The 21,971-nt window shown below is 34.9% G+C and overlaps 1 protein-coding gene across 6 annotated transcripts in view; it reads right to left on the reverse strand.

The window, feature by feature from the left end:
- ATM (ATM serine/threonine kinase) overlaps nucleotides 1–21,971 on the reverse strand; it is an 80,063-nt gene that overhangs the window by 37,788 nt on the left and 20,304 nt on the right. For all 6 annotated transcript variants that reach the window (XM_055803076.1, XM_055803075.1, XM_055803074.1 and 3 more), the window contains 20 exons: nucleotides 21,556–21,687; nucleotides 20,663–20,788; nucleotides 20,452–20,541; nucleotides 19,274–19,445; nucleotides 17,914–18,113; nucleotides 17,337–17,419; nucleotides 17,074–17,229; nucleotides 16,554–16,629; nucleotides 16,272–16,402; nucleotides 14,317–14,437; nucleotides 12,887–13,063; nucleotides 11,963–12,132; nucleotides 11,410–11,656; nucleotides 10,695–10,813; nucleotides 9,260–9,386; nucleotides 7,846–8,045; nucleotides 5,744–5,918; nucleotides 3,659–3,823; nucleotides 3,255–3,387; nucleotides 1,139–1,234 (listed from right to left, as the gene is read on the reverse strand). In XM_055803076.1, the coding sequence (XP_055659051.1) occupies nucleotides 1,139–1,234; nucleotides 3,255–3,387; nucleotides 3,659–3,823; nucleotides 5,744–5,918; nucleotides 7,846–8,045; nucleotides 9,260–9,386; nucleotides 10,695–10,813; nucleotides 11,410–11,656; nucleotides 11,963–12,132; nucleotides 12,887–13,063; nucleotides 14,317–14,437; nucleotides 16,272–16,402; nucleotides 16,554–16,629; nucleotides 17,074–17,229; nucleotides 17,337–17,419; nucleotides 17,914–18,113; nucleotides 19,274–19,445; nucleotides 20,452–20,541; nucleotides 20,663–20,788; nucleotides 21,556–21,687 (2,896 nt within the window). The remainder of the gene's footprint in view (nucleotides 1–1,138; nucleotides 1,235–3,254; nucleotides 3,388–3,658; nucleotides 3,824–5,743; nucleotides 5,919–7,845; nucleotides 8,046–9,259; nucleotides 9,387–10,694; nucleotides 10,814–11,409; nucleotides 11,657–11,962; nucleotides 12,133–12,886; nucleotides 13,064–14,316; nucleotides 14,438–16,271; nucleotides 16,403–16,553; nucleotides 16,630–17,073; nucleotides 17,230–17,336; nucleotides 17,420–17,913; nucleotides 18,114–19,273; nucleotides 19,446–20,451; nucleotides 20,542–20,662; nucleotides 20,789–21,555; nucleotides 21,688–21,971) is intronic.

Genomic DNA, 21,971 nt, shown 5'->3' on the forward strand with positions numbered 1-21,971 from the left:
ATATGGATTTTATTTTTGCTTGTGTCAGAAACAGATAAGTGCAAAAGGTCAAAATCACTACCACTGAGACACTGATTTTCATACCCTAAGGGTATGATAAATACAAACAGTAGGCTGTGAACACAAACAGTAAACTCCGTAAAAATTAATCTACATTTTACATAAAATTATGTCAGTGTTCCACATTTGCTTTCCAGACAAAATTTTATAAAAAGCACATGACTACATACAAGAAAAACCAAAACAAAACTGACCTTGAAGATAGTTTTTAAAAAGGGTTTTTTAAATGTTCATGTTAATGTTCATCAGAAAGAAAACAAAACCTGCTTCCCTCCTCTTTCCATCATACTCTGCACATGTCTTGAAAATGTTTCCATTTTCTACAACATTGTTTTAACCACCAGAGCAAATAAAGAACAGACTGAAGATACACAGGTTGTGTTTTGAACTAAATTTAACAAATCATCTAAGGAAACATAATGCAGAAAAGGCTGAAACTTACAGCTTGCAGAGATACTGAAGAACATATCATACTGAAGTCAACGTGAGCTTCAATTGCTCAGCATTTGTAATTATCAGTTATTAGTCTTTTAGACAAAAAAATACATTAAGGCAAATATTCTCATTGATTGTGTTTCTGTCTAGTTTAGACATGTAATTTCAGTAAACTTCATCCCCATCTGGGGAAGAGGGGATTTGGATTTTAGCTTTGGATCAAACATTCATCAGGTGCTCAACGTAAATGGTGAGAATAATTTTAACAATATAGAAGAGGCTTTAAGGTGGAGAACAACTATTTTAATTTCCACTAAGACATGCCTTTAAAACTGTCAGGTAAGTTCTCTTCGATTTTTCTTATTATTTTTCAAGTTAATAAAGTGACCCATATAACAGCAGACGACTCTTTATTGAATATAGAAGAGACCAGGGTCTAAACCGATGACAATTTAAGTTATCAGTCAAAGCTGTAAAATACAGTGTCTGAAAAGAAGACATATCACCCATTTTAACATTCCTGATGGCTACCTCTGACAGCACATGCAAAATAGCAGTGAGAAGTAACATTGAGAACGGCCACAGTTTCAACCTGGGGTTTGCAATGACAGCCCTAGGATGCCTGTGGGACTAATTAACTTACCCAGCACTGCTTTTTCACCTGTATGGTTAACTGACATCTTGGACAGCTGCAATAAGCTCACCACCAGTTTCACTACTACAGAATCTTCCGGCTTTTCTATCATTCAGAAATTAAAAAAAAAACACCCAAAATGTTATTGTGTATTTGTAATGTGAACACATTAGAAGAAAACACTGCTTTAGTATCTTTTATCTACAAATGTCAACAGGCATTATTAATGCTGAAGCAAGCTGGTATTAAACAGTACCAAAAAATTATTCATTTTTCTTATTTGTCATGTATTGAAAAAATTTCTATGCCTTTGATTAAGCCAAAGAATTCCCCAAATTAGTTACACAAATGCTATTATTTTCAGTGTTTTGATGTAAAAATGCTAATTAATAGCATAAGTTAGTGTAAGAACATTATCTGAAAATGTGAAGCCATACTATGTGACTCCACTGACAGCACTTAAGCTAATACCATCATTCTGTTCTAAATCAGAATCCAAGGAATATCCCAAAATAAGGTTTTCTGCCAGGAATTTCACACAATTTTACTAGCTTTCAATTGCCTAATTAACTTTTCCCAATTATAAACTCTCAAGATGTTTTTTTGCTGCCTGCCTAAGGTCTTTTTTTAAAATGAACATTCCAAACAAAATGGTTTTACTGTTTCCAGGAACAAGGTCTAGGAAAAAACATGATAATTTGTGTAATACAAAAAAAGTAAAACAGTATTTTCTTTAAAAATATCCTGCTGCTCTGTTGATTGGAATGGAAACCTGGAATCAGGATTTATGCTTGTTGACATTTTCATAAAAATGAATACAAATGTGGCCGAACAGCTGTACCTATTTCTTAAATTTTATCTTTCAGCACACAGTTTTATAGCCTTTATCAATAACTGGGTTTTTACTGTACTTCTTTTTAACACCTAAAATAGTAACAATAACTTATTTGTAAGTGCTTAACAGACTTCTAGTATAAGGCAAGAGGCCCATCAAGCCTGCTAGCACACCTCCAACAGAACAAGAGTATTTCTTCTCAGGTTTTGCCAGTCAGCAGATTGGGGATTTCTGAGCAGATCCTCACACCTAATAATCTCTACGAGATATGCCTAACTCCTTTTAAGGTCCATTACACTTCTATCTCCACAACAACTGCCCGTAAGTTCTCTGCTGTATGTATTTTGTTGGAAAAAAATACGTGGTTTTTCTTGTATAACTGCTGCCAGATAATTTAAGCCGTTCTTCTACTGTACAGAAGTGCTAAGTACTCCCTACTCAGTTTCATCATACCATTCACCAGTTCAGCCTCTTTTCTAAGCTCACAAGGCTCTCCTCTGATGAAAGTTGGTCCATACTAACTCTCTTTTCAAGTAGAATTTTGAGACTAAAATTGTAAATTATATTCAAGATGTGGCGACATGATGCACTTACACCACAGCCTTATAACAGACTACTGTTCTTCCCCAAATTTTACTTTGCACTTATTTACAATGAACTACATCAACTCTTTTTATCTTCCCGTCACGCACACAAGCTGATGAAGACTTGATGTAGAGGAGAAAAGTGAAATGGTCTGGCACAAGCATCTGAAAACCAAAACAGGAAGGAACGGGGTCTGGACAGAGGGCTGAAACACAATGCTGGGATGTGGCAAGGTTCAACTGAACTAAATCCTACCATTTTCCATTTTAAAACTTCTTTGAGCTTCACTTTCTACATACTATGCCTTTAATAAAATCTGGCTTCATACGTTTACATGAGTAGGGACATTCATATACAAGAAAACTCATTAAGCAGCCATAAAGCAATACACTCATATTACACATTATCCTGGTCATTCACAATCATAAGGACCCCATGCAAAAAGCTGGAAAGGCAATTTACCACCTCTGCCATGAAACACCTCATACAATATTTATAATACACTCTGCTAAAGATACTTCGGATTCTGCATGAATAATAAATGCAATCCTACTCTGCATGTGAAATTATAATAAGGTTACATTCTTAAACATATAGAATCTGAGACACAAAATAAACATTCAGTGTCAAATTAGAATAGGGTTACATTGCTACACACCTAAAACCAATACAAAAGAAATAAAATACATAATCAGATGTCAGTACCTTGGAAATTTTTCAGGAGATCCTTCATCTGATCTTTATATTGTCCCAACTGTTTGCGTAAATCATACAGTCCTTCAAGTCGTGTTAAGGGTAGTGAATCACAAACACCAACTGAGAGAAAGTGAGTAATTTCCTGCAAAACAACATTTTGTATTAATCAGGTACAGCATACAAATAAAGGCTTCAAGTAAAGAAGTGGCTTTCAGCCGTCCACAACGTGGTATTAATAGATGCAAAATAAGAAAGGAGACCTACAAATATCTCAGTGTCTGAAACTGGCAATAAAAGGAATCCACATGTCTAATTTAAATCCTCAACTGTTTCTATAGCTAGAAAACTGTTTTTCTTTTGAAAGTATGCATTACAAAAACTATGACACGAGTTAAGTTTTAAAATGTAATTACCTCCAAAAGAGAATATGGTCCTTTACCATATTTTATTTTCTGTTGAGTTGCTCGCAAATCTTTAAAAGCAGGATATTCAGGAAAAGGATCTAAGCATTTGATTGCTTGGTACAGACTTTGATTATTCTTATTATCTATCACCAGATACTTCAACAAGCCTAGGACCTGAACATAAAACATAAATTAAAAATGAAGACAGAGAATATAAAGTTTGTGTTTCTCCAAGTTCCATTAAACTGACAAATCTATTAGAAAATTATAAGATAAAATTATAAAAACTATAAAATATTTAGAGGCTTGGGGAAATCACAGATATATTCTAAAATGGTGAGGCTCTTCTGTTACTCTCCCTCCCAAACAGACACCAAAACTTTTATTATCACAGCCTGCAGTTTTATTCTGTCTTGTGATGAAGCTGATTTCAAATACTGGCCAATACAATTATTACAATATTGGCAATGATTAAGAAACAAACTGCACTCAAGCAGTCCTTCTGATGTTATTAGGACTTTATTGTTCTTATTAACTAAAGTGCTAGTAATTTGAAACCTAGACAAATGCCTCAATACGATAATTTGCTGCCTAAATCACTGAACTCTGGCAGAATTTGTTTTACAACAGATCTACTTGAATAAATGCTTGCTGAAAGGCCTCCATACCTTCTTTGTAAAAACACTGCTTTTATACTTTACTTACAAATCAATGCAATTGGATATTCAATCCAGTCAGTTTTGAGGAGTCTACAACCTAAATGATGAGGTTTTTATTTAAACACTTGTATTGACCTAAAAATTACTAACTAGCCTCACTCAATGCTAGAAGAAAGATATGAGAAGAAACTGAACAGTGATCACTAGAGGAAGGACCTCCTTGCATGAGTATATGAGAAGGTTTCATATTTGGTATTAGTTCCAGTATAGAGGAATTTTTGCCCAGGGATACCCTGACATGTTGCCTTTGCAGTTGTGCATGTACAATTGTTTGTACAGACACACTATAAACAGGATCATGATCATTAAACTGGGAAAAACAAATGCCAGGTTATTTTCAGCTGCATCAGCATAGTCCTCCAGCTGAACTGGAAGTACAAGAGGAGAACAATGTAGGTCTACACTGCAACCACAAAGGTGCATATGGTACCATGGGATCAGATTAAGCCAGGAGGCAACGATAAGGACTGCAGTGTAACAGGCATAATCTTCCCACTTTCAGCTACTAATTGCAAGACTCTGAATCTTATTTCCACCCCCAGCAGAATGCACACATTAATCACCAGAAGAAAAACAAGGCTTGTCACGCAACAAAGCGCTTTGTTTACCTTTTAAGGCCTATGGGCTGCATTTATTTTTTAAGATAATTTCTTAAACAAATAGCTGAACTACCAAAATCTGTTCTTTGTACGTTATTTCCTCTTTGTCCTCTAGATACCTTCCTCTTCCAAAGGTCTTCATCATATTTCCTGTGAAATCACCCACAGAGCTTTGTAGGTAACTGCTCGGCTACTTGATGTGCTTGTACCAATTAGCTTGCCATTACCAGCAGTTTAACAATGCCTATGTTTTCTCTGTCTTTTTCCTTAGTGGTACCACTGATTTGGTGTTTCTACTCTACTAAGGCAATGATTTTTCTGAAACTTACCCTGAACACTTTAAACCTCTTTCAGATTTGGCTAAAGAAGGTGCACAAATTCAAAGCAGAGGTAAACGACATTACAACAGCATTAAATCTCTTTAAGAAATCTGATTTTTTTTATAGACAATGTAAATAGACAATTACAAAGTAAATGATACAGTAATCTCAGCAATTATGATACAAATACATCTAAATCACTGATCAAAGCCGTAAGAATTGAATACAGAATGACATATTTGTCAAAACAGAAGTATCAAAAGTAAAGATGCTTTAATTTAAAAAAAAAGTAAAGATACAGTGTTACATCCCAAATAATGTATTTTTATGTAAATCTACAAAGCATAGAAAAAAGGAATTAAAACTGAACACAAGTACAAATTTAGCTTTAATGACAGTGAACATGAACTAAAAAGCTAACGGGTAAAGAATAAGCAGCAACTCAAAACCACCTACTTGTTCCTGAATCTCAGATTGGTCCATGGCAAGAGGTATTAGAGTTCCTACAATAACATGAAGGTGGCTCTCTAGAGCATCATTGCAACATGTAACTGCTGTGTGGCAAACATGATGAAGAAGATCACAACAGAGTGAAAAGCTGCGCATAGATATATCTCTGATAACAACAGGTCTGTCACAGGAAACAAAAAAGTGAAATTAAAGAAATACAAATTGTCATTGTCTCAAGTATTAACCTATTATACAACAGGAAACAGAGGAAAAGGGGAAACAGAAATAAACTTCATTGAAGGAACTGATTCTAAACTTTAAAATTTATCGACTCAATCAGCTTGAAGGATTTAGCTCAGGAGACAGGAAAACTAAAACACATACATAACTTTAAAAAACTGAGTAAAAAACTTAAAGAAAAATATATTCCAAAATGGAAAAAAAATCCAAACCCAATCCAAAAAGGCTTTTAGATTATTATTTGACAGAACAATGTTGATGGAAACAGAACATGCTCTCAACATCCATGGAAAACACGCTCTCTGAATGCTCCTCTCTCACACACAGCCTTAAATAATAATTAAAAAGATTCAGGTTACAAAGGACACCTAAGGATTATCTAGTCCAACTTCCTGCCTGCAGCAAGGTCAGCTTCAAAGTCAGATCAGATTATCAGGGTTTTCTAGAGCTGAATTATGACACATTCCTTGGATGGAGAATCAATAGCCTCCCTGAGCAACCTGCTCCAGTATTTGACTACTCTCACTGCAAAACTATTCTCCTTTATGTCTCACCAGAATTTCCCATGTTGCAACTTGGCAGGTGCTACCTCTTGTCCTTTCACTGTGGACTTCTAGGAACAATCTTGCTCTACTGTCTCAACAAGCTATCTGCCCCTCCAGAAACTGGAGAACAGAAAACAGATCAACTCCTCTTACCCCTTGGGGGTCTTCCACTCAAACCATTCCAGTTTGTCATTATCTCTCATGTCCTGTCTGGAGCGGCCCCACACTGGACACAGTGGTCTTACTGCAGCTTGGAGGGGAATGACTGCTTCCCTCAACTTGCTGGCTACATTCTTGCCAGCACACTTCAGTAGAGTCAGCCTTCAGTGATGAAATGCACACTACTGACTCACCCAGCTGTCCTCCAAAACTCCTGGGTCCTCCTCTACAAAGCTACTTTCTAGCCAGTCAGCTCCCAAGCCTGTACTCATGCATGGGGTTATTCCAGCCAAAGTGAAAGACTCAGGATTTGTTCATCTTCACAAGGTACCCGTTTGTCTCACGCCTACAACTAGATGAGGTCCCTCTGAATGGCAATATCGCTCTCCAGTGCATCAGCTGCCCCTGCCCCCATTCGGTGTTGATCACAATAATAAGTCTCATAGTAACAGTATTTACCATAGAATCCACACCTCTCCGATATTTCAGGGTATTAAATACTTTCAACAAGGAAAGCTGTCAACTTGCATGTAAACTCAGTGACATTTAGGTGAATAACTGTCTTGGAAACCCAAAGCTAAACCTCAGGTAAGAATGTATCTCTAGACTTGATTGAAAGACAAGAATCTCTATTTAAATCCTAAGCCCGATGAAGTACCAGATTTTCAAACGGAAGACAGCTAAGATGACATGTACGGATTCTCACTCATTTTTCTAAGCCCCTTATTGTTGAGAATGTGAACATTAATACTCTCTATTAACACAATAAACACATTTTATTAGACATGTACTTAATTTGCACTTAACTCCACAATTTCAATTTTTCTCTCATATCCTTAAATTCCTAAACACCCTTTCTGGCATCAAAATCTCCCAAAATTTCTTATTTCTACAATTTGATAGCCTATTATATAGAGAAAATTCTGCAGTATAGCAGAATACAAGAACACATTTAAACACAAGGGACAGCTCAAAACATTCCATATTTCAGTCAGCGTTCTAAATTTAAATTCTGAAATTATCAAAGAAAGGCTATTTATTTTTGTCCTTCAGCAAATTTCAATTCTTTCTACAAATGAATTAACATCTAGTGATACTGAAATGTAAGGTTACAAGAACAAGGAAGCACAGACAGAAAGATGAAGAGATAATTGCCATCTTTACCTTCTATTGATGTGGTGAATCAGGGTGTAAATCACATCTCGGAGGACAAAAGCCCATGCTCCTCCTAAACCATCTTTTATCTCTTTAAGTAACAGACCAACAAACAAGTGATAAATTATAAGAACTCTGTGTTTCTTGTAAATGTTGTTTGTACCTGATGCACGCTTACAAAGGGCTAGAAGGATTTTCTGGAATGAATCCTAAAAATGAATAAACTATGAGTAAACCCAAAATTTATAATGCCAATACAGATATACTTTATATCAAGAAAAAACTTAAGTGATAGACATATATTTTTGTTTTCAAAGGACATAGACAAAAAAACCCCTTTATTATTTTTACTACTCTAAACAAACAAAAGACCTACATAGAAACCAATTCTCCAAGCAGGATTACAAGCCACATACCTCCTAATTTTCTTTTTTTTTCCCACCCACATGAGAAAGGTTACATACATTTTTCAGGAAAGCAAACATTTGTGGCAGTTTTCACCAACAGGAGAAACATCAAATAAAAGCCATTAAAATATCAGCGCTTCAAGCTATATCCTTTCAAACACAATGTTCATACATACAAAAGGCATTATTTAATATAATGTATCAATACAGATTGTAACTGTTAGAACTGTAAACTTCAAAAAAAAAAAGTAACTATCTTAAAGTTCTAGGCAGGTTGTATTACATTTTAAGGAATTTATTCCACAGGCTGGCAATATAAACTTTTACACTCAAAAGATTTAGACAAACATCATCCAGAAGAAAGTTTTTCTCTTATTTTTCAATTGTTTATGGATAGGCAAAGTAAGTTGTTGACAATATATGCAATAAAGTAGCATAACCTTTGAAAAGGTAAGTTTCTAAGAAACAATGCTACAAGATAGCAATATGTTTATGATTTATTGCAAGGGCTGCATATTTTTATATGCTTTCTTATTTGCCTTTAACAACTGAAAACAAAATGTCTAAAAGTATCACAGAATATAAAATTCCACACTGTCAGTAAGGGAAGGAAACTTTGGTATCTTAACTGTAGAGAGTATTTAGATAAAATTGTCCAAAAGTGATTATTTCAGAATGTTCTTTAGACATATGCCGAAGAAATAAATTGCATCTAAATTCTGTCTGGTACATACAAATTCCCCCAACCTTTAAAATAATCCTTTCTACTTATCTTATTTCATACATGTTATTTGCATGTAATAGTTCAAACATGTAATTTTTGCAAGGTTACTGTGTCCCTGAACTTAGGACTTCTTTAATTTCAGCAGGCAAACAAAAGAACAGAAAGGTTTCTAAGGTTGTATTTTTTCCTCATATATACATGACAAAAATGTCCAATTAAACCAAAACGTACCCCTAATAGAAATGTAAATATTATAGTCTACAAAAAAATAAAATCATCATTACATACTTACAGGGCTTTTAGAAAGAACTGCTACAATACTTTTTAATTTGCTTTTATGACAGTTGCTAATATAGTCCAACGTTGCCTTAATCACATAAGAAGGAAAATAAGGAGGATTAGGAGCAGGATCCAGTTCTCTAAATGAATAAAAAAGAGATTGGGTTTTTTCCTCCCAAAATCAAACCCCCTCTATTAACTAAAATTAATCTCACTGAATAAACACATAACTCCTAGGAAATCTCTTCTCCTTTCAGTAAGTAAGAAGGAGCAAAATCATCCAGTGGCATGACGTTAATCTTACTTTTAACTGTCTGTTGTCCCTCTATGGCAGTTCTCTAAGTTGTACTTTCGTAACATTCTTTTATTATTTTTTGAAAGGCCATATTGCTAAAAACACACACGTTTGTCTCAGCTAACACACAGGAAAACCTAATTGCAAGCCATGGGTAAAGCTTCTGCATTTTGTAATTGTGGGGAAAACTTGGTTGAGAAAAAAGTAATCATGACTCTTCCGATTATAAAAAAAGGGTAGCCAACTTTTCTGTGACCTCAAAAAGAAAAGAAATGTATCACGATAGTAATAAAACAGCAAAATCTAAGTTTCATCACTCTTATTCTTACCATTCCTTTCTTAGAAAGAAAAGCCTTCATTACAAGCAGACACCACAGTTTGTTAATAAACTTGCTGAAACAAATTTCTTTCAAGTTCTGAAATCCTCAGCCATTTAACTTTTGGCAGATTTTCATAAAAATGCTTTGGTTTCTTTCAACTTTGTATTTCTACAATAAAAATACCTTCTTCAATAACTTTGGAAAGTGTAATGTTTTTCCAAATAGTCCGCGTCTAAGCACAAAAATCTGGAAGATTATTTCCAGATCTAATTATGCAAAGAGTATTTTTTTTAGGACAACAACAAAGACTGAAAATCTCATAAAAATTAAGATATTTATGGGGCTAGAATATTTCTATTAGTTAGGAATTTGTTTATTTGGCATCGCTTAAGCAATCCCCTTACCAAAGGCAAGAGCTGCCACTACAAGAACTGCTAAGAAACGGTGCAATTCACTTCTCAATGACTTCTAAATATTTAAAGATCTTTAAAACAATCACTTTAATTTAGACATTAAAACCTGACCAATTTTACTCAGTCCATCCAAATGTGAACTAATTCCAATTGGCATTGCCATAGTACAGCTCACCAACACACAAAGACATGCTCTTGCCCACCCATTCATTCTTTCATTCACTGAAGTGTTACAGAGGTTCTCCTTACTGATACTGGGGAATAACTGAGAAAGCACGCCTATGATACATCATTACTAATGACAATAAAATCCTTGGATTTTCAATTTCAAGGCCACCTCTTCTTATGCCTGAGGAGTATGTTTTAATGCACAATGTTACACAAACGCACTCAACATTAAGAATATCTACAAATACATACCTTATATATTTATTTAGATGAGCTTCTTCTTCTACCATGGTATCAGATGGTTCATGTAAGGTCATCAACAGTTCAACCACAATCTCTGGTAAGTTATTATGAGATAGATTGTCAATTTGCTAGAAGAAGAGAAATAGTGTTTTAATAAGAAAAAAATATTTTACATAAGTAATTCAGCATTTCTTTTCCTTATGAGAAAACCCATTTCTTCCTGTCTGGATTCTCTCTTTGTTCAGTTATCCGTGACATACAATTCATTCAGACATTAAGCCTGGTTAAGTTTTATCTATGGCAGTCACAGTAGAACAATCTACTTTCCTCAGTACCTAGGAAAAAAAAATTATTTAATTTTACTACTAGTTCTGAATACAGACTGCCTTTTGGAGAAGATGGCTCCTCATAAAGCATTAACAAAACACTGAGGAAAACATGACTGACTTAGACATATGACAGGGAACTCAGGCTGTATATTGAATGGTAAAAAAATTTTTTATTACATTCTGAAAAAAGCTATAGTTCAAGTCAACTGTCTGCCTGAAAGTTTCTATTGAATACCTGAAAACCTTGGGATAAAAATTTAGCTTGTTTGGCTTTATTAAAATAATTATTTTGTATCTATAAACTTAAACTATTTACATTTTTACAGAGTATATAAAAGTTTCTTCCAGGTCTGTTAAATGCCATAGAACTCAATTTACAGATTTAAAACCGATACCTGTTTTCCTAAGCAGTTTTCATCCTTAAGCATGTCGTAGACTTCAGAAGCCACATCTCTTTGCTCTGCTACTTCACCCTTTCCATGGCTTTGATAGGCAAAATATGGGAGGATATTCACAAGTATCTTTGGAAAACAGTCTGCTAGAACCTGCCTCCAGTCTTTTTCAATCTTGTTGGCAAGTGATTTCACATCTTCAAATTGACTTCTTATCACCAGGTGTGGAACCAAAACTTTGTAACAAGACCTACACATAGTAAATACATTTCCAGAATGTCCTTGAATTGGATTTTTTAAAAAATCTCAAGCATAATATACCAAATATCACTCCTCTACTGTTTAACTAAACTTGCAATTATTTTTTAGCTACTGTATACAAAAACATCTCACCATCATAAATGTAACAGACAAGATACCTGGAACACATTTTTACAAGCTGTCAATATATTATCTTACAACAAAATCCTGATGCATAACTACATTTAGAAATTTGAAAACCTGTGTCGTAATTGTAAATAAACCTAAATAAATTGCTTTCATACAGCAAACTTACCCATAGAATTCCTCAAGGCTAGTATAGTTCAAAAGAACATAAGGAAAAGCAGACAGGCTATATCCACTGTCCTTTATTTTCAGCCACTCCATCACCAAATAGTCTAAATGTGATGTCATGAAATCTTCTATACTTTTATAGCCAAAAACATCAGACACTTTTTTCAAAACCTGTACATGAAATAAGATGTAGAAATAGCATGCAGATTACATGATACTATGGCAAAGTGACAGTACTACACCTCCATGTCCCCACCCCTCAGCCTTTTAAACAATATTCATATAACTCAGCTCCTATTTAGTATAAGCAATTTTTTAATTGCCATTATCTCGAAAGACTGCAATCAAGGAACTAAAACTACCCCATATGAGGGGTAAGCAAAGAAAGGACAGCCAATACACATTTTGCTGGGTGGAGACTGTGTAAAAACAAGAGGCAACAATCAGAACAAATAAAAAGGAAAGAACTTGCACACTAAAAAAATGACTGGCATTCAAGGCTGCAGTATTAACAGCAATTATTGCAGTACACCCTTGTGAACTTCAACATAAAAGTCTACAAGATACATACCATCCTCCACTACTTAGTTTACATATTTTCCACATTGGAAAACTCTTATTATTTCCACTGAGTAGAAAGGGTTTTTTAATTGAGATCTGCAATCTTTAATGTCAAAAATTTATTTGTATTTCAAATCTGTGCTTTTAACATACAAGCTTTACCATTAAAACTGCCTTTTATGATGTCATTTCTAGGGAAGTTGTTAAATATAAATACAAATTCATTCAGGTATCGAAGTGCCACATTAGTCACACTTTTACAAAATTTAACAAATTTCAATAATGACAAAAGCCTTTTGTACTGTTCCAATTTTAACCTAATTCTAATTTATAACCTAAATATAAAATGGAATTTTATACTTGCCTTTTTCACAAGGTGAGGTTCTAAGCCATTCTCTTTCACAGACTGGCAAATGGCAAACAAAGCTTGCTTTTCACAGATGGGACTGCAACACAGAACCATGGTTATAAGCGTCAGCAGAACTGCTTTTCCATTACACTGTCTGTCCAAAAGATCTTCAGGACTTGCATCACCGTTGACCTTCAGTAAGAAATAATGAACTCCTCATACAAATATTCTGTTAAAGCAATCTGCTAACTAATAAATGAGCATAAATAATTAAAATTAAGGGCATTGTCATAAATACTGCTGAAAATTTTGCTTTGGTTGCTTAAAAATTACTTCTTCCAGCTGTCTGCTCACTCCTTACTGCCTCCAGCATGCCAGCACACACAGCAATACCTCATACACCACAGGTTCATGTTATAGTATCAGCAGTTTAAAAAAAGGCAATGCACTTAACAGAGAAATGATGGAAGCATTGACAAGCCTGCTTTTTGCTCCTCCCTGACGCATATAGGAAAGAACTGTCATGCAATTCAAATGCAGTTCTTCCCCTATTAAAGCATGGCATTGACAAGTGATGAATCTTGGATAAAAGTAGCAAGAAACTGCAATGAAAGGTCAGAAGCTAACAGACAACATCAGGCTGCGGTGACAGAACAGGAAGCCAAGGCAACAGAGAAATGAGACAAGACAACAAAGAGCTGGAGGTGACAGTACAGAGAGATGCAGTAAGATGACAGAGATGAGGCCTCAGCAGCAAACCCAAGCCACAAGACTGCAGGGAGAGGGAACAGAGAGAAAATAGATGACATGCCGACAGATGACAGCATGACAGAAAAAAAGTGGAAAATGTAGATGATGTAGATGACTTCATGTGGTAGCAAGGAAGGAGGAAAAGTGAAAGACACTGACAGAAAAATTAAGTTAAAGAAGTTCCATGGCAATATACATCATTGCATTTCCAGTCACTGCACTGAAGTAAAACTTTTCCTTCACTTTAAGTTTCTTCTGAATAGTTATTTTTTAAGCAAATTTTGGTTTTGTGAAAACCACTGCTCTAATACCACTGGAAACCTGATCTTGCTGAAATTTAAATAAACACATAATCTGAAATTACATTGCCTCTTATTCACTATTTATATGTTGTCTAGAATACTGAGGCTCCATTTTTCTTTGATTCTTAGGTATCACAGTATGGAAACCCACAACAACAAGTATGATATAGAAGAGTGGTCTGGAACTACAGTGAAAAAGTTTACAAACTTCTAATGTGGACAAAACAGTAACTGGATGTGTAAGGATGTTTCTGACTATCACCTTGTTTCATCACCGCATATTATCAGAAGCCCAGAAGAATTAATGTTCTCTGAAAACTAAACACGATCATTTTAAAAGACATCTTAGTCATAAGATGAAAACTAGGCAAAACAATGACTAGATGTTGGTACCAGATTTCTCATTCCTTCCTGAACTCTGAGATACACATTCTCAAAAGCCTTTTGCTGGAGCTTCAAGGGAAGAGGTTCTGACATTCCAGAAGAATCTCTCTGTTTCACATCTTGAAACAAACTTCAAAAAAAAAGAACGATAATTATTAGCATAACATTTAAGGTACAGAATTACTGCATATTGTGCATATCAAATAAGATTCTGGTTTTTCTGAATGTCATTATTTTCTTCTTAATTTTCTTGTACAGCAGTCTTTCTTTCCTCTTGTGGTAGTTCATGTCACCCCCCCAAAACTGTTGATGTTAATGCATCTGTTGTATGGGAACAACAAGCGTTTATTTGTGAAAGTAATACCATTAAGGCCAAAGACATTTGTCTTGACACTGAACAAAATCTCTGTCATTTTGAAATACACTCTGATGAAACCCCTGAAATTGTGCTTATATATGCTGGGAATGGATGTGTCTGTATGAGAACCCTTTGTGATTTTACACTTGCAGACAATACCACTGTGAGGTTACATTATCACCCTAATATTTGTATTTGTAATTTTACCAAAATTATGGGATGCAACTTTTAACTACTCAGCCCCTGTTACAACCTATCAATAGTTACAACTGGACTACACACCTTATCAAAATTTGCTACCTAACCCCATCAGGACGAATCTTACTTGCTAAGAAAAGTGTTACAACATGACGACCCAAATCAATCGCTAAAATGAATCCAGAAGAACGGACAAAAAGCCATTCTTACCATCCACCATGATATAGGGAAGATATACCATGTCCTATAAAGGGTGAAGGATGGAAATATTCTAGTGCCATAAGCATCTTAATTTTAATGAGATTCTCAGTCTTTGTTGTTGTCCTAAAAATATCACTATTTGCATAATTATATCTGGAAATCATTTTGGGAATACATTTCTTGAACAAATTATATGTAAAAAGAGTTTCTCAAAGAATTTATTTTTTGTAGATAAAGGCCCAACCCACTTTGCTCTTTGTAATAAAAATGGGAGCACCACAGTGGATTGGACCAAATGTTACTCTAGCTACTTCTAAGTGACTATTAGCAGACACCTAAGATCACCATATGCTTGCCTTGTATTCATAATAATTCTTTGAATCTAACAATTGACTACTGATAACCTAGGCAGATCATGAGTTAGAAGTGGTGACTGTACTTAGTATCCTTCAATGATTTCCTCTTCCACGAATTTGTTGCTTCTTGAACCCCTGAAAACATCCAGACAGTTGAAGATAGTAGGGTAACACTCAAGATAACTGAATGTTCTATGAAAAAGCAAACCCTATTTTATCAGAATTTTGAACCTGTTAGCTTCACCTGATGTTGCCTAGTCTTTAAAAAAGAAAAGACTGCCAATCATCACTTAGTTCCACACCAGATTTTCTAGAGTTACGTTATACCTCCTGCAATTCAACACTTTTTGTGCTGAAGGGCTCCAGTTTATGCAACCAATAGCTGTGTGTAAATTGTTTCATACTTTTGAACACCCCTCCTCTACTCCTATTCCACTTCAATTACATCTTTTTGATGCATGGAGAAAGAACTATACACAGTATTCAAAACACAAGATCCATTGAAAAAGTTCTTATGCTACTCATTATACCTAACCTATTTCTAGAGGGTAAACAACTATTTCCTATTCAAGTTTTGCATAATAAATTTAGTGCAAAATTTGCTATCACATATAGGGTTTTTTAATATATATTGCTTATCTCTCTATATATAGATACAGATATCTCTCTCATCACAGAATACTTAAAATGTAGACAAAGTCTGAACACCTTAACCAAAGTAACTTGGTAGGTTTTTATCTTCTGTTAAGATTAAAGCCCCAGAAGTACTGAAAGCAGCAGCTGTACAGTAGCAGAAGTAACACCCAGTTAAGCATTATTCTTACAAATGGAAAGAAGATCTACATTATCACCTGGTAATTGACTTTGCAGCAAGCATACGAACTTGATGGTGACTATCTGCAAGAAAACGTGGGAAAGCATCATTCACAGGTAGATCTTCATTTATTACATTAAGTATTGCCCACTTGCAGTGAGGATCAGCCTGAAAAAAATTAATATTGTGGTTTAAAATATACTGAAGACCTACAATGGAATATACACTGATGAAAGCAAAAGATCTTCAGATACTGTTTTTAAGTACACTTTAAGTATATACTTAACATGCTAATGAATGTCAGAAAATCTGGCATTACCTCAAGCATGGCTTTCATGCAGTTTAAAAGGGCCACTCTTACTGGTGCTGTGCATTTCCCTCCTTGAGCTAAATGCCTAAAATAAGGAAGATTTGAATAAACGAAAAGGTTGCCAACCATTTTGAGAAGAAGTCTAACAAGTTAGTTTCTGCTGCTCACAGTTCATTCTTTTGTGCTCAGTAGGCATGTTTTGGAGAATTGATAATCTACAGTTGTAAGCAATGCTTATTTTTGGTTGTTGAAGTTATCACTTTTTAGAATTACTGATGCAATTTGGAGTACAATCAGACTTTGTTAATGTACAACAATGTAGCATTTATTGTCCTAATACTATATTAAGGATGATATGATTCTTTGCTACAAATACAACATGACAGAAAATCTGGAAAGTTAAATGCTGGATAAAGATATCACAGGATACCAACAGCAAGACACACAACAACACTACAGTTTTCAGACTGACAGCAAAGTTAAAAACTTTATGCCAAATAGACTTCTGCATTAAATAGATAAAACATACCAAAAGGCTCCAACAACTGTCAAAAATTGTCCTTGGGCATCCCCTGTCTCTTCAGCATGTGTGTTGAACTGGGTCAGCCCTACTGCTATAGGAAGCAAATTATTTAGAATTACTTTGCAAACTTCTTGATCTCGACGGTACAAAGAACATACAGCACTGTAAAGAAAGCAAGGAAAAATATCTTGAAACACTGAACAGCCCCCAAATCCTCTAGCTGTTGAACTAAAATAGCTCTAACACATGCTGAGTAGTTTCGCTCTTACGAAAGAGGTCTAAGAAGCATAAGAACATCATCTTCAGGCAAGAGGTGTTCTTCAACAGGGAGCTCTTTCAGCAGGATCAAGTACTGGGAAATAAGAAAAAAAAAAAAAGAACAATGGAAAATAATACTTAAGAAAATTACAAACTATAAAACATTTTCAGTAACTCTTACATGAAATCATGCAGCAAGGATACCTATTGTTAGCTCCTGCATGTTACACTGACCATCTTTTCATGCAAAGACTATCACACTGTAATACAGCTCATGACATTTTTAGTTTGGGCAGTTAAAGCCATGTCCTTTTTAAAGTAAAACACAGATCCTACTGTACTAGAGACTAATTCTAGCTATTTAGCAAATAATTAATGATAAAGGCAAGATGCTTATACTTCTCAACTCTTCAGTTTCTGGCTTACAAATTCTAACTCCTGTTACCCCAACCACAGCACATTTCAAAACACTAGAAGTAGCCATTTTAATGTCTTCCCAGGGGACCAATGACAAAAGACAAGAATATACACATTTAAAACCAGCATAAATACAGAGGTGGGTCTGCTGTAATAAAAGCTCACACTCACCACATGCAGATGCAATGGCTTAGCACTATCAAAGACACTGCCATCAGCAAGCATTAACAGCTTCCTCCGCACATCAGAGGCTCGGAAGCTCACTGTCTGAATTTGGACTGTAGTTACACAAATACACAGGAACCTCAGAATTTCAAGGAGAAGTAAATCCTGCTTTGTCAACTGTTCTTCAGCTAACGGGCTCAAAGCACCTGAAAATAAGATCTTCATGTAAGAAATCCTTCTCCAAGGACAATAAAGAGTTGTTAATATTTTAGGTCTTTACAAAACTAGTTTAGGTTCTCAGAACAGGTAAGAGTACTAGCAACCTTTATTTGTTATTGAGCAGTTACTGCATCAGTAACAGCTTCTTGAGTGTGCTTCCCACTTCTACAACAGCCCTCTCAGAAACAGAGGCTTTTCATTTTATGTGCCCATACGTATGGCTGATTTGTCCATCAAGGTATCAGTGAATTCACCAGAACCATCTGCATCTGTGTTCTTTTGTGTTGTTAACTATAACTTAAGAATATATTTTAAGCTATATATTTTAAACTATATTCAAAACTTCCAGAAAATGAAATGATGACCAGTACTACTATATTAATATCCTCACTGAAATTTCAATTACAACCTAAACAAAATAGTTACAAATGCCCTTTTCCTGTCACATTTAGAACCCTTGTAACTTTCTGAGATTGCAAACTTTATTAGAATTATTTATTTTAAGACACTTATTCAACATGATGGGGAAAACAGACCACCTGCTGTTTGTGGCATAAATATCCTTTTCATTCAACAATAAACACAAGACACAGTCCTGGTTAAAAATGAAGATACACACAATTTTAAGAAAGAATTTAAAACAAAAGAGAACATCAGTGCTTATAGCTGCTAATAGGAATAAACAGACAGATTCATGTTCCTGTCCGGGTCCAGAGACATAAGAAAGCTGACTGTGTCAAGAATTACTGATTAGGAAAAGGAGAAAAATTAAATAGGACTATTTTTAAGAAAAGGAAGCACAGCCAAAGGACAGAGACGGGTATGCTACAGACACTTTTTCTAGTACCTTCTTTGCCAAACCTTCTGACTGACTTTGAACAAGTTAGCTAGCTTTTCTGCTTGCATTTTACTATTTATAAAATAAAAAACAAATTTATCCTTTCAAATAAGCTAGAACACTTCAGTTAACATCTTTAAAACACTAATGAGGTACAAAAGAATTATTACTGTTTAGAAAATACCTGGTTCAACCATTACCTGCTTCAAATACTAATAAAGCAGCACAAATTTCTATCTGTCTTTCAAGCAAAGAGCAATCTGTGAAAACAAGCTATTGCAAGTAGTTTTGGGCACAAAGAAGACTTACCTGTTACGTTTTGCATCTCACCAGATTCATTTGTGTCACTGACATCAGTCACTGAATGGTCATCAAATAGATCATCAGATACCTGGTTATCTACTTCCATTATACTCTCCTCAGGATCATTCCCCATTACACCCACTTGTCGCAGTACACTTGGTTTTCCAGTAAACGTCATCTAAAAGAAACCACCACATCCTTTTCAAGTTGGTTTTTAAGGACAGGAGAAACACCACAGGCATAACACCAGGAAAGACACTACAGTTTCCCAGTGAACTAGAACAGGTGAAGACGGTAAGGGCTACATTGAATTGATGAATTCCATTCCTTTGTGATAAACCAGCCTTCTACACACATGAACTGTTGATTTGAAATATTCTCTTTAGGATACAAGCTTCCTAAGACAGATGCTAGTCTCTGTGTTTTAGATTGTTAGTATTTGAAAAACAATTCTGTCTACAAGACTCACAAACTTCTCGCTATACTTCATAGTTACAAAGAAATGGAAGGAAGGCATATGATCTTTTTGAGGGCACACTAATTACTGCTTTCCCTACCAGATTACAAGTCAACAGAAGGTAAGACTCTTGCTTCTCACCTGAAAAAATAAAGGATTTTGCCTCCTTTGACCTGACTACAGGACATTGTGCCAAAAAGAGAAGTTTTAAGAGTTGGCCTAAACACAGTGATGTGGCACTCTATGACTTTTCTCAGTGACAGTCATTTACAGCTAGAAGATTTAATACCCATATAATCAACAACTTTAAAGTGTTTTAAGGTACATAAGCCCATCAAACTACAAGAGAAAAAGCTTTAAAAATTTTACAAGTGCACTAAAGTTAAGTGTTATGTGTTACAGAAATACATTCTGTGGTATAAAATCTGTATATACTTTTACTCTAATACAGTATTACAAAAATTCCAAAACCCTCGAATTTTTTATGTGAGCTGGCATGCTAACCTTGATCAAATGTTACCCATTGGCTCTCATTTTTTCCCTACACCTGCATTCAAATGCCAAATAAAAATGTTTCCAGTTAGGAATTCTTTACAAAGTTCAATGTCTTTTGATTTATTTTTTCAGTAATAAGTATCTCATTTGGTGTGCCTCCAAATTATTATACTGTAAAAACAATCCTTTGGTAGAGGAGCGCTGCATCTAGAAACAGATAGAACATACTTACCAGATTTTTGCAAATATCTACAAGATCATTAATAAATTTTGATGTTAACAAACGCAGGAATATATTAGACAGCATCTTATTAGCACTGTTCTGTAAGAAAGCAAGATGTACAGAGAGGTTAATTCATTTTTTTCAGGTACCATATATATGATATTCAACTTTGTGATCTCATTAATGAAGAAATAAATAAAAATTCCTTTATAAATTTTACCTTGGTACAATTGCATAAACATTTTGTACACTGCATTATCAAAATCCTCAAGGAGTTGGTCTGGGCCTCTTCATTTAGCTTGTTTTTTGACTGAGAAATGCTTTCTCCGGCATAATGAATGAGAGACTAGTAAAAATGCAAGTTACAATGCCTCAGTTAAATTCCTTTATGCACTGGCACATACACAGCACACACAGAGACAAAAGGACATGATTCTCATTCATACTCATTCGCACATTCTCATTGATACAGCTTTGATACTTAAAGTGTGCATTAACAAGTTTGGACTTTTTTTTTCTTTGATTTTTGTTTCACTCATTCTGCTCCAGAGGTGATAAAAAGATGGCCTAGACCTGACTGAAACAGATACTTTCATCGCAAAAGAAAAATACAGCCTCTCTCCATAATTTTTTAAGTTTTGGGTTTCCATATTTAAGTAAGAAACCACCCCAGATAGTAGCAGCAGTAGTAGTAGTAGTAACAATAATAACAATAACAATAATAGTAGTAGCTGTCTTCATACTGGTTTAAATCATCAAATGATCTTAACAAATTTCTGCATGAAAGGATTGAAATGGACTTGTTATCCTCTAAGTAGTCCTTTGTCCACACACCCATCACTATTTTTTTTAAGGTGTGATTCAAATGTAGCAATATTTAGAATTCTCTCCACTGCAAAACTAATGCATTGGTATACTGACAGAATTTCAAGGACTTTTCTCTGTCAGCAGCAGTAACACATTTAAACCTCTCCCAACAGCCTTATTTTAAGCAGAAATCACAGTAAATATTAATGCTCTGAAAACGTGTCAACATGAATACATTTTTTTAAATTATTTTGTATTTAATGACTTATTTTATTTTTAATAGCTCCCAAATGCATTGCTGCTTACCTTAGCATTCTGGAACAACTCTGATTTACAGGCATCCTCTTCTTTAAATATACCAGTGTAGCAATAGCAACCAAGAACACCAATCAAGAGACGGACACATTGGACAAGGTGTTCTGCAGCAACAACCTTTGACTATATCAGATACACAGTATAAATACCAGTGGTTTATCATTAAACTCTTCCATCAAAATACAGAATTCTTTAGAGTCTTTTAAAAACACTTTCATATACAGGTTTCACCAGAATTAACAAAGATCTGCATCCTAATGTTTTGCACTGCAGTTGCCTCAGCTCCCTACCAAGTCCTTTTGGCACTCCATGTTATAAAATTCCCGGTATGTTCCATGGCCCTCATGTTTCCCTCCTTCACAAAATTTTAAATTCTCCTTCTCCTTTAGATTCCATCATAGCAATCC

Source organism: Falco peregrinus, chromosome 4 (genome assembly GCF_023634155.1).
Source record: "Falco peregrinus isolate bFalPer1 chromosome 4, bFalPer1.pri, whole genome shotgun sequence".
NCBI lineage: Eukaryota > Metazoa > Chordata > Aves > Falconiformes > Falconidae > Falco > Falco peregrinus.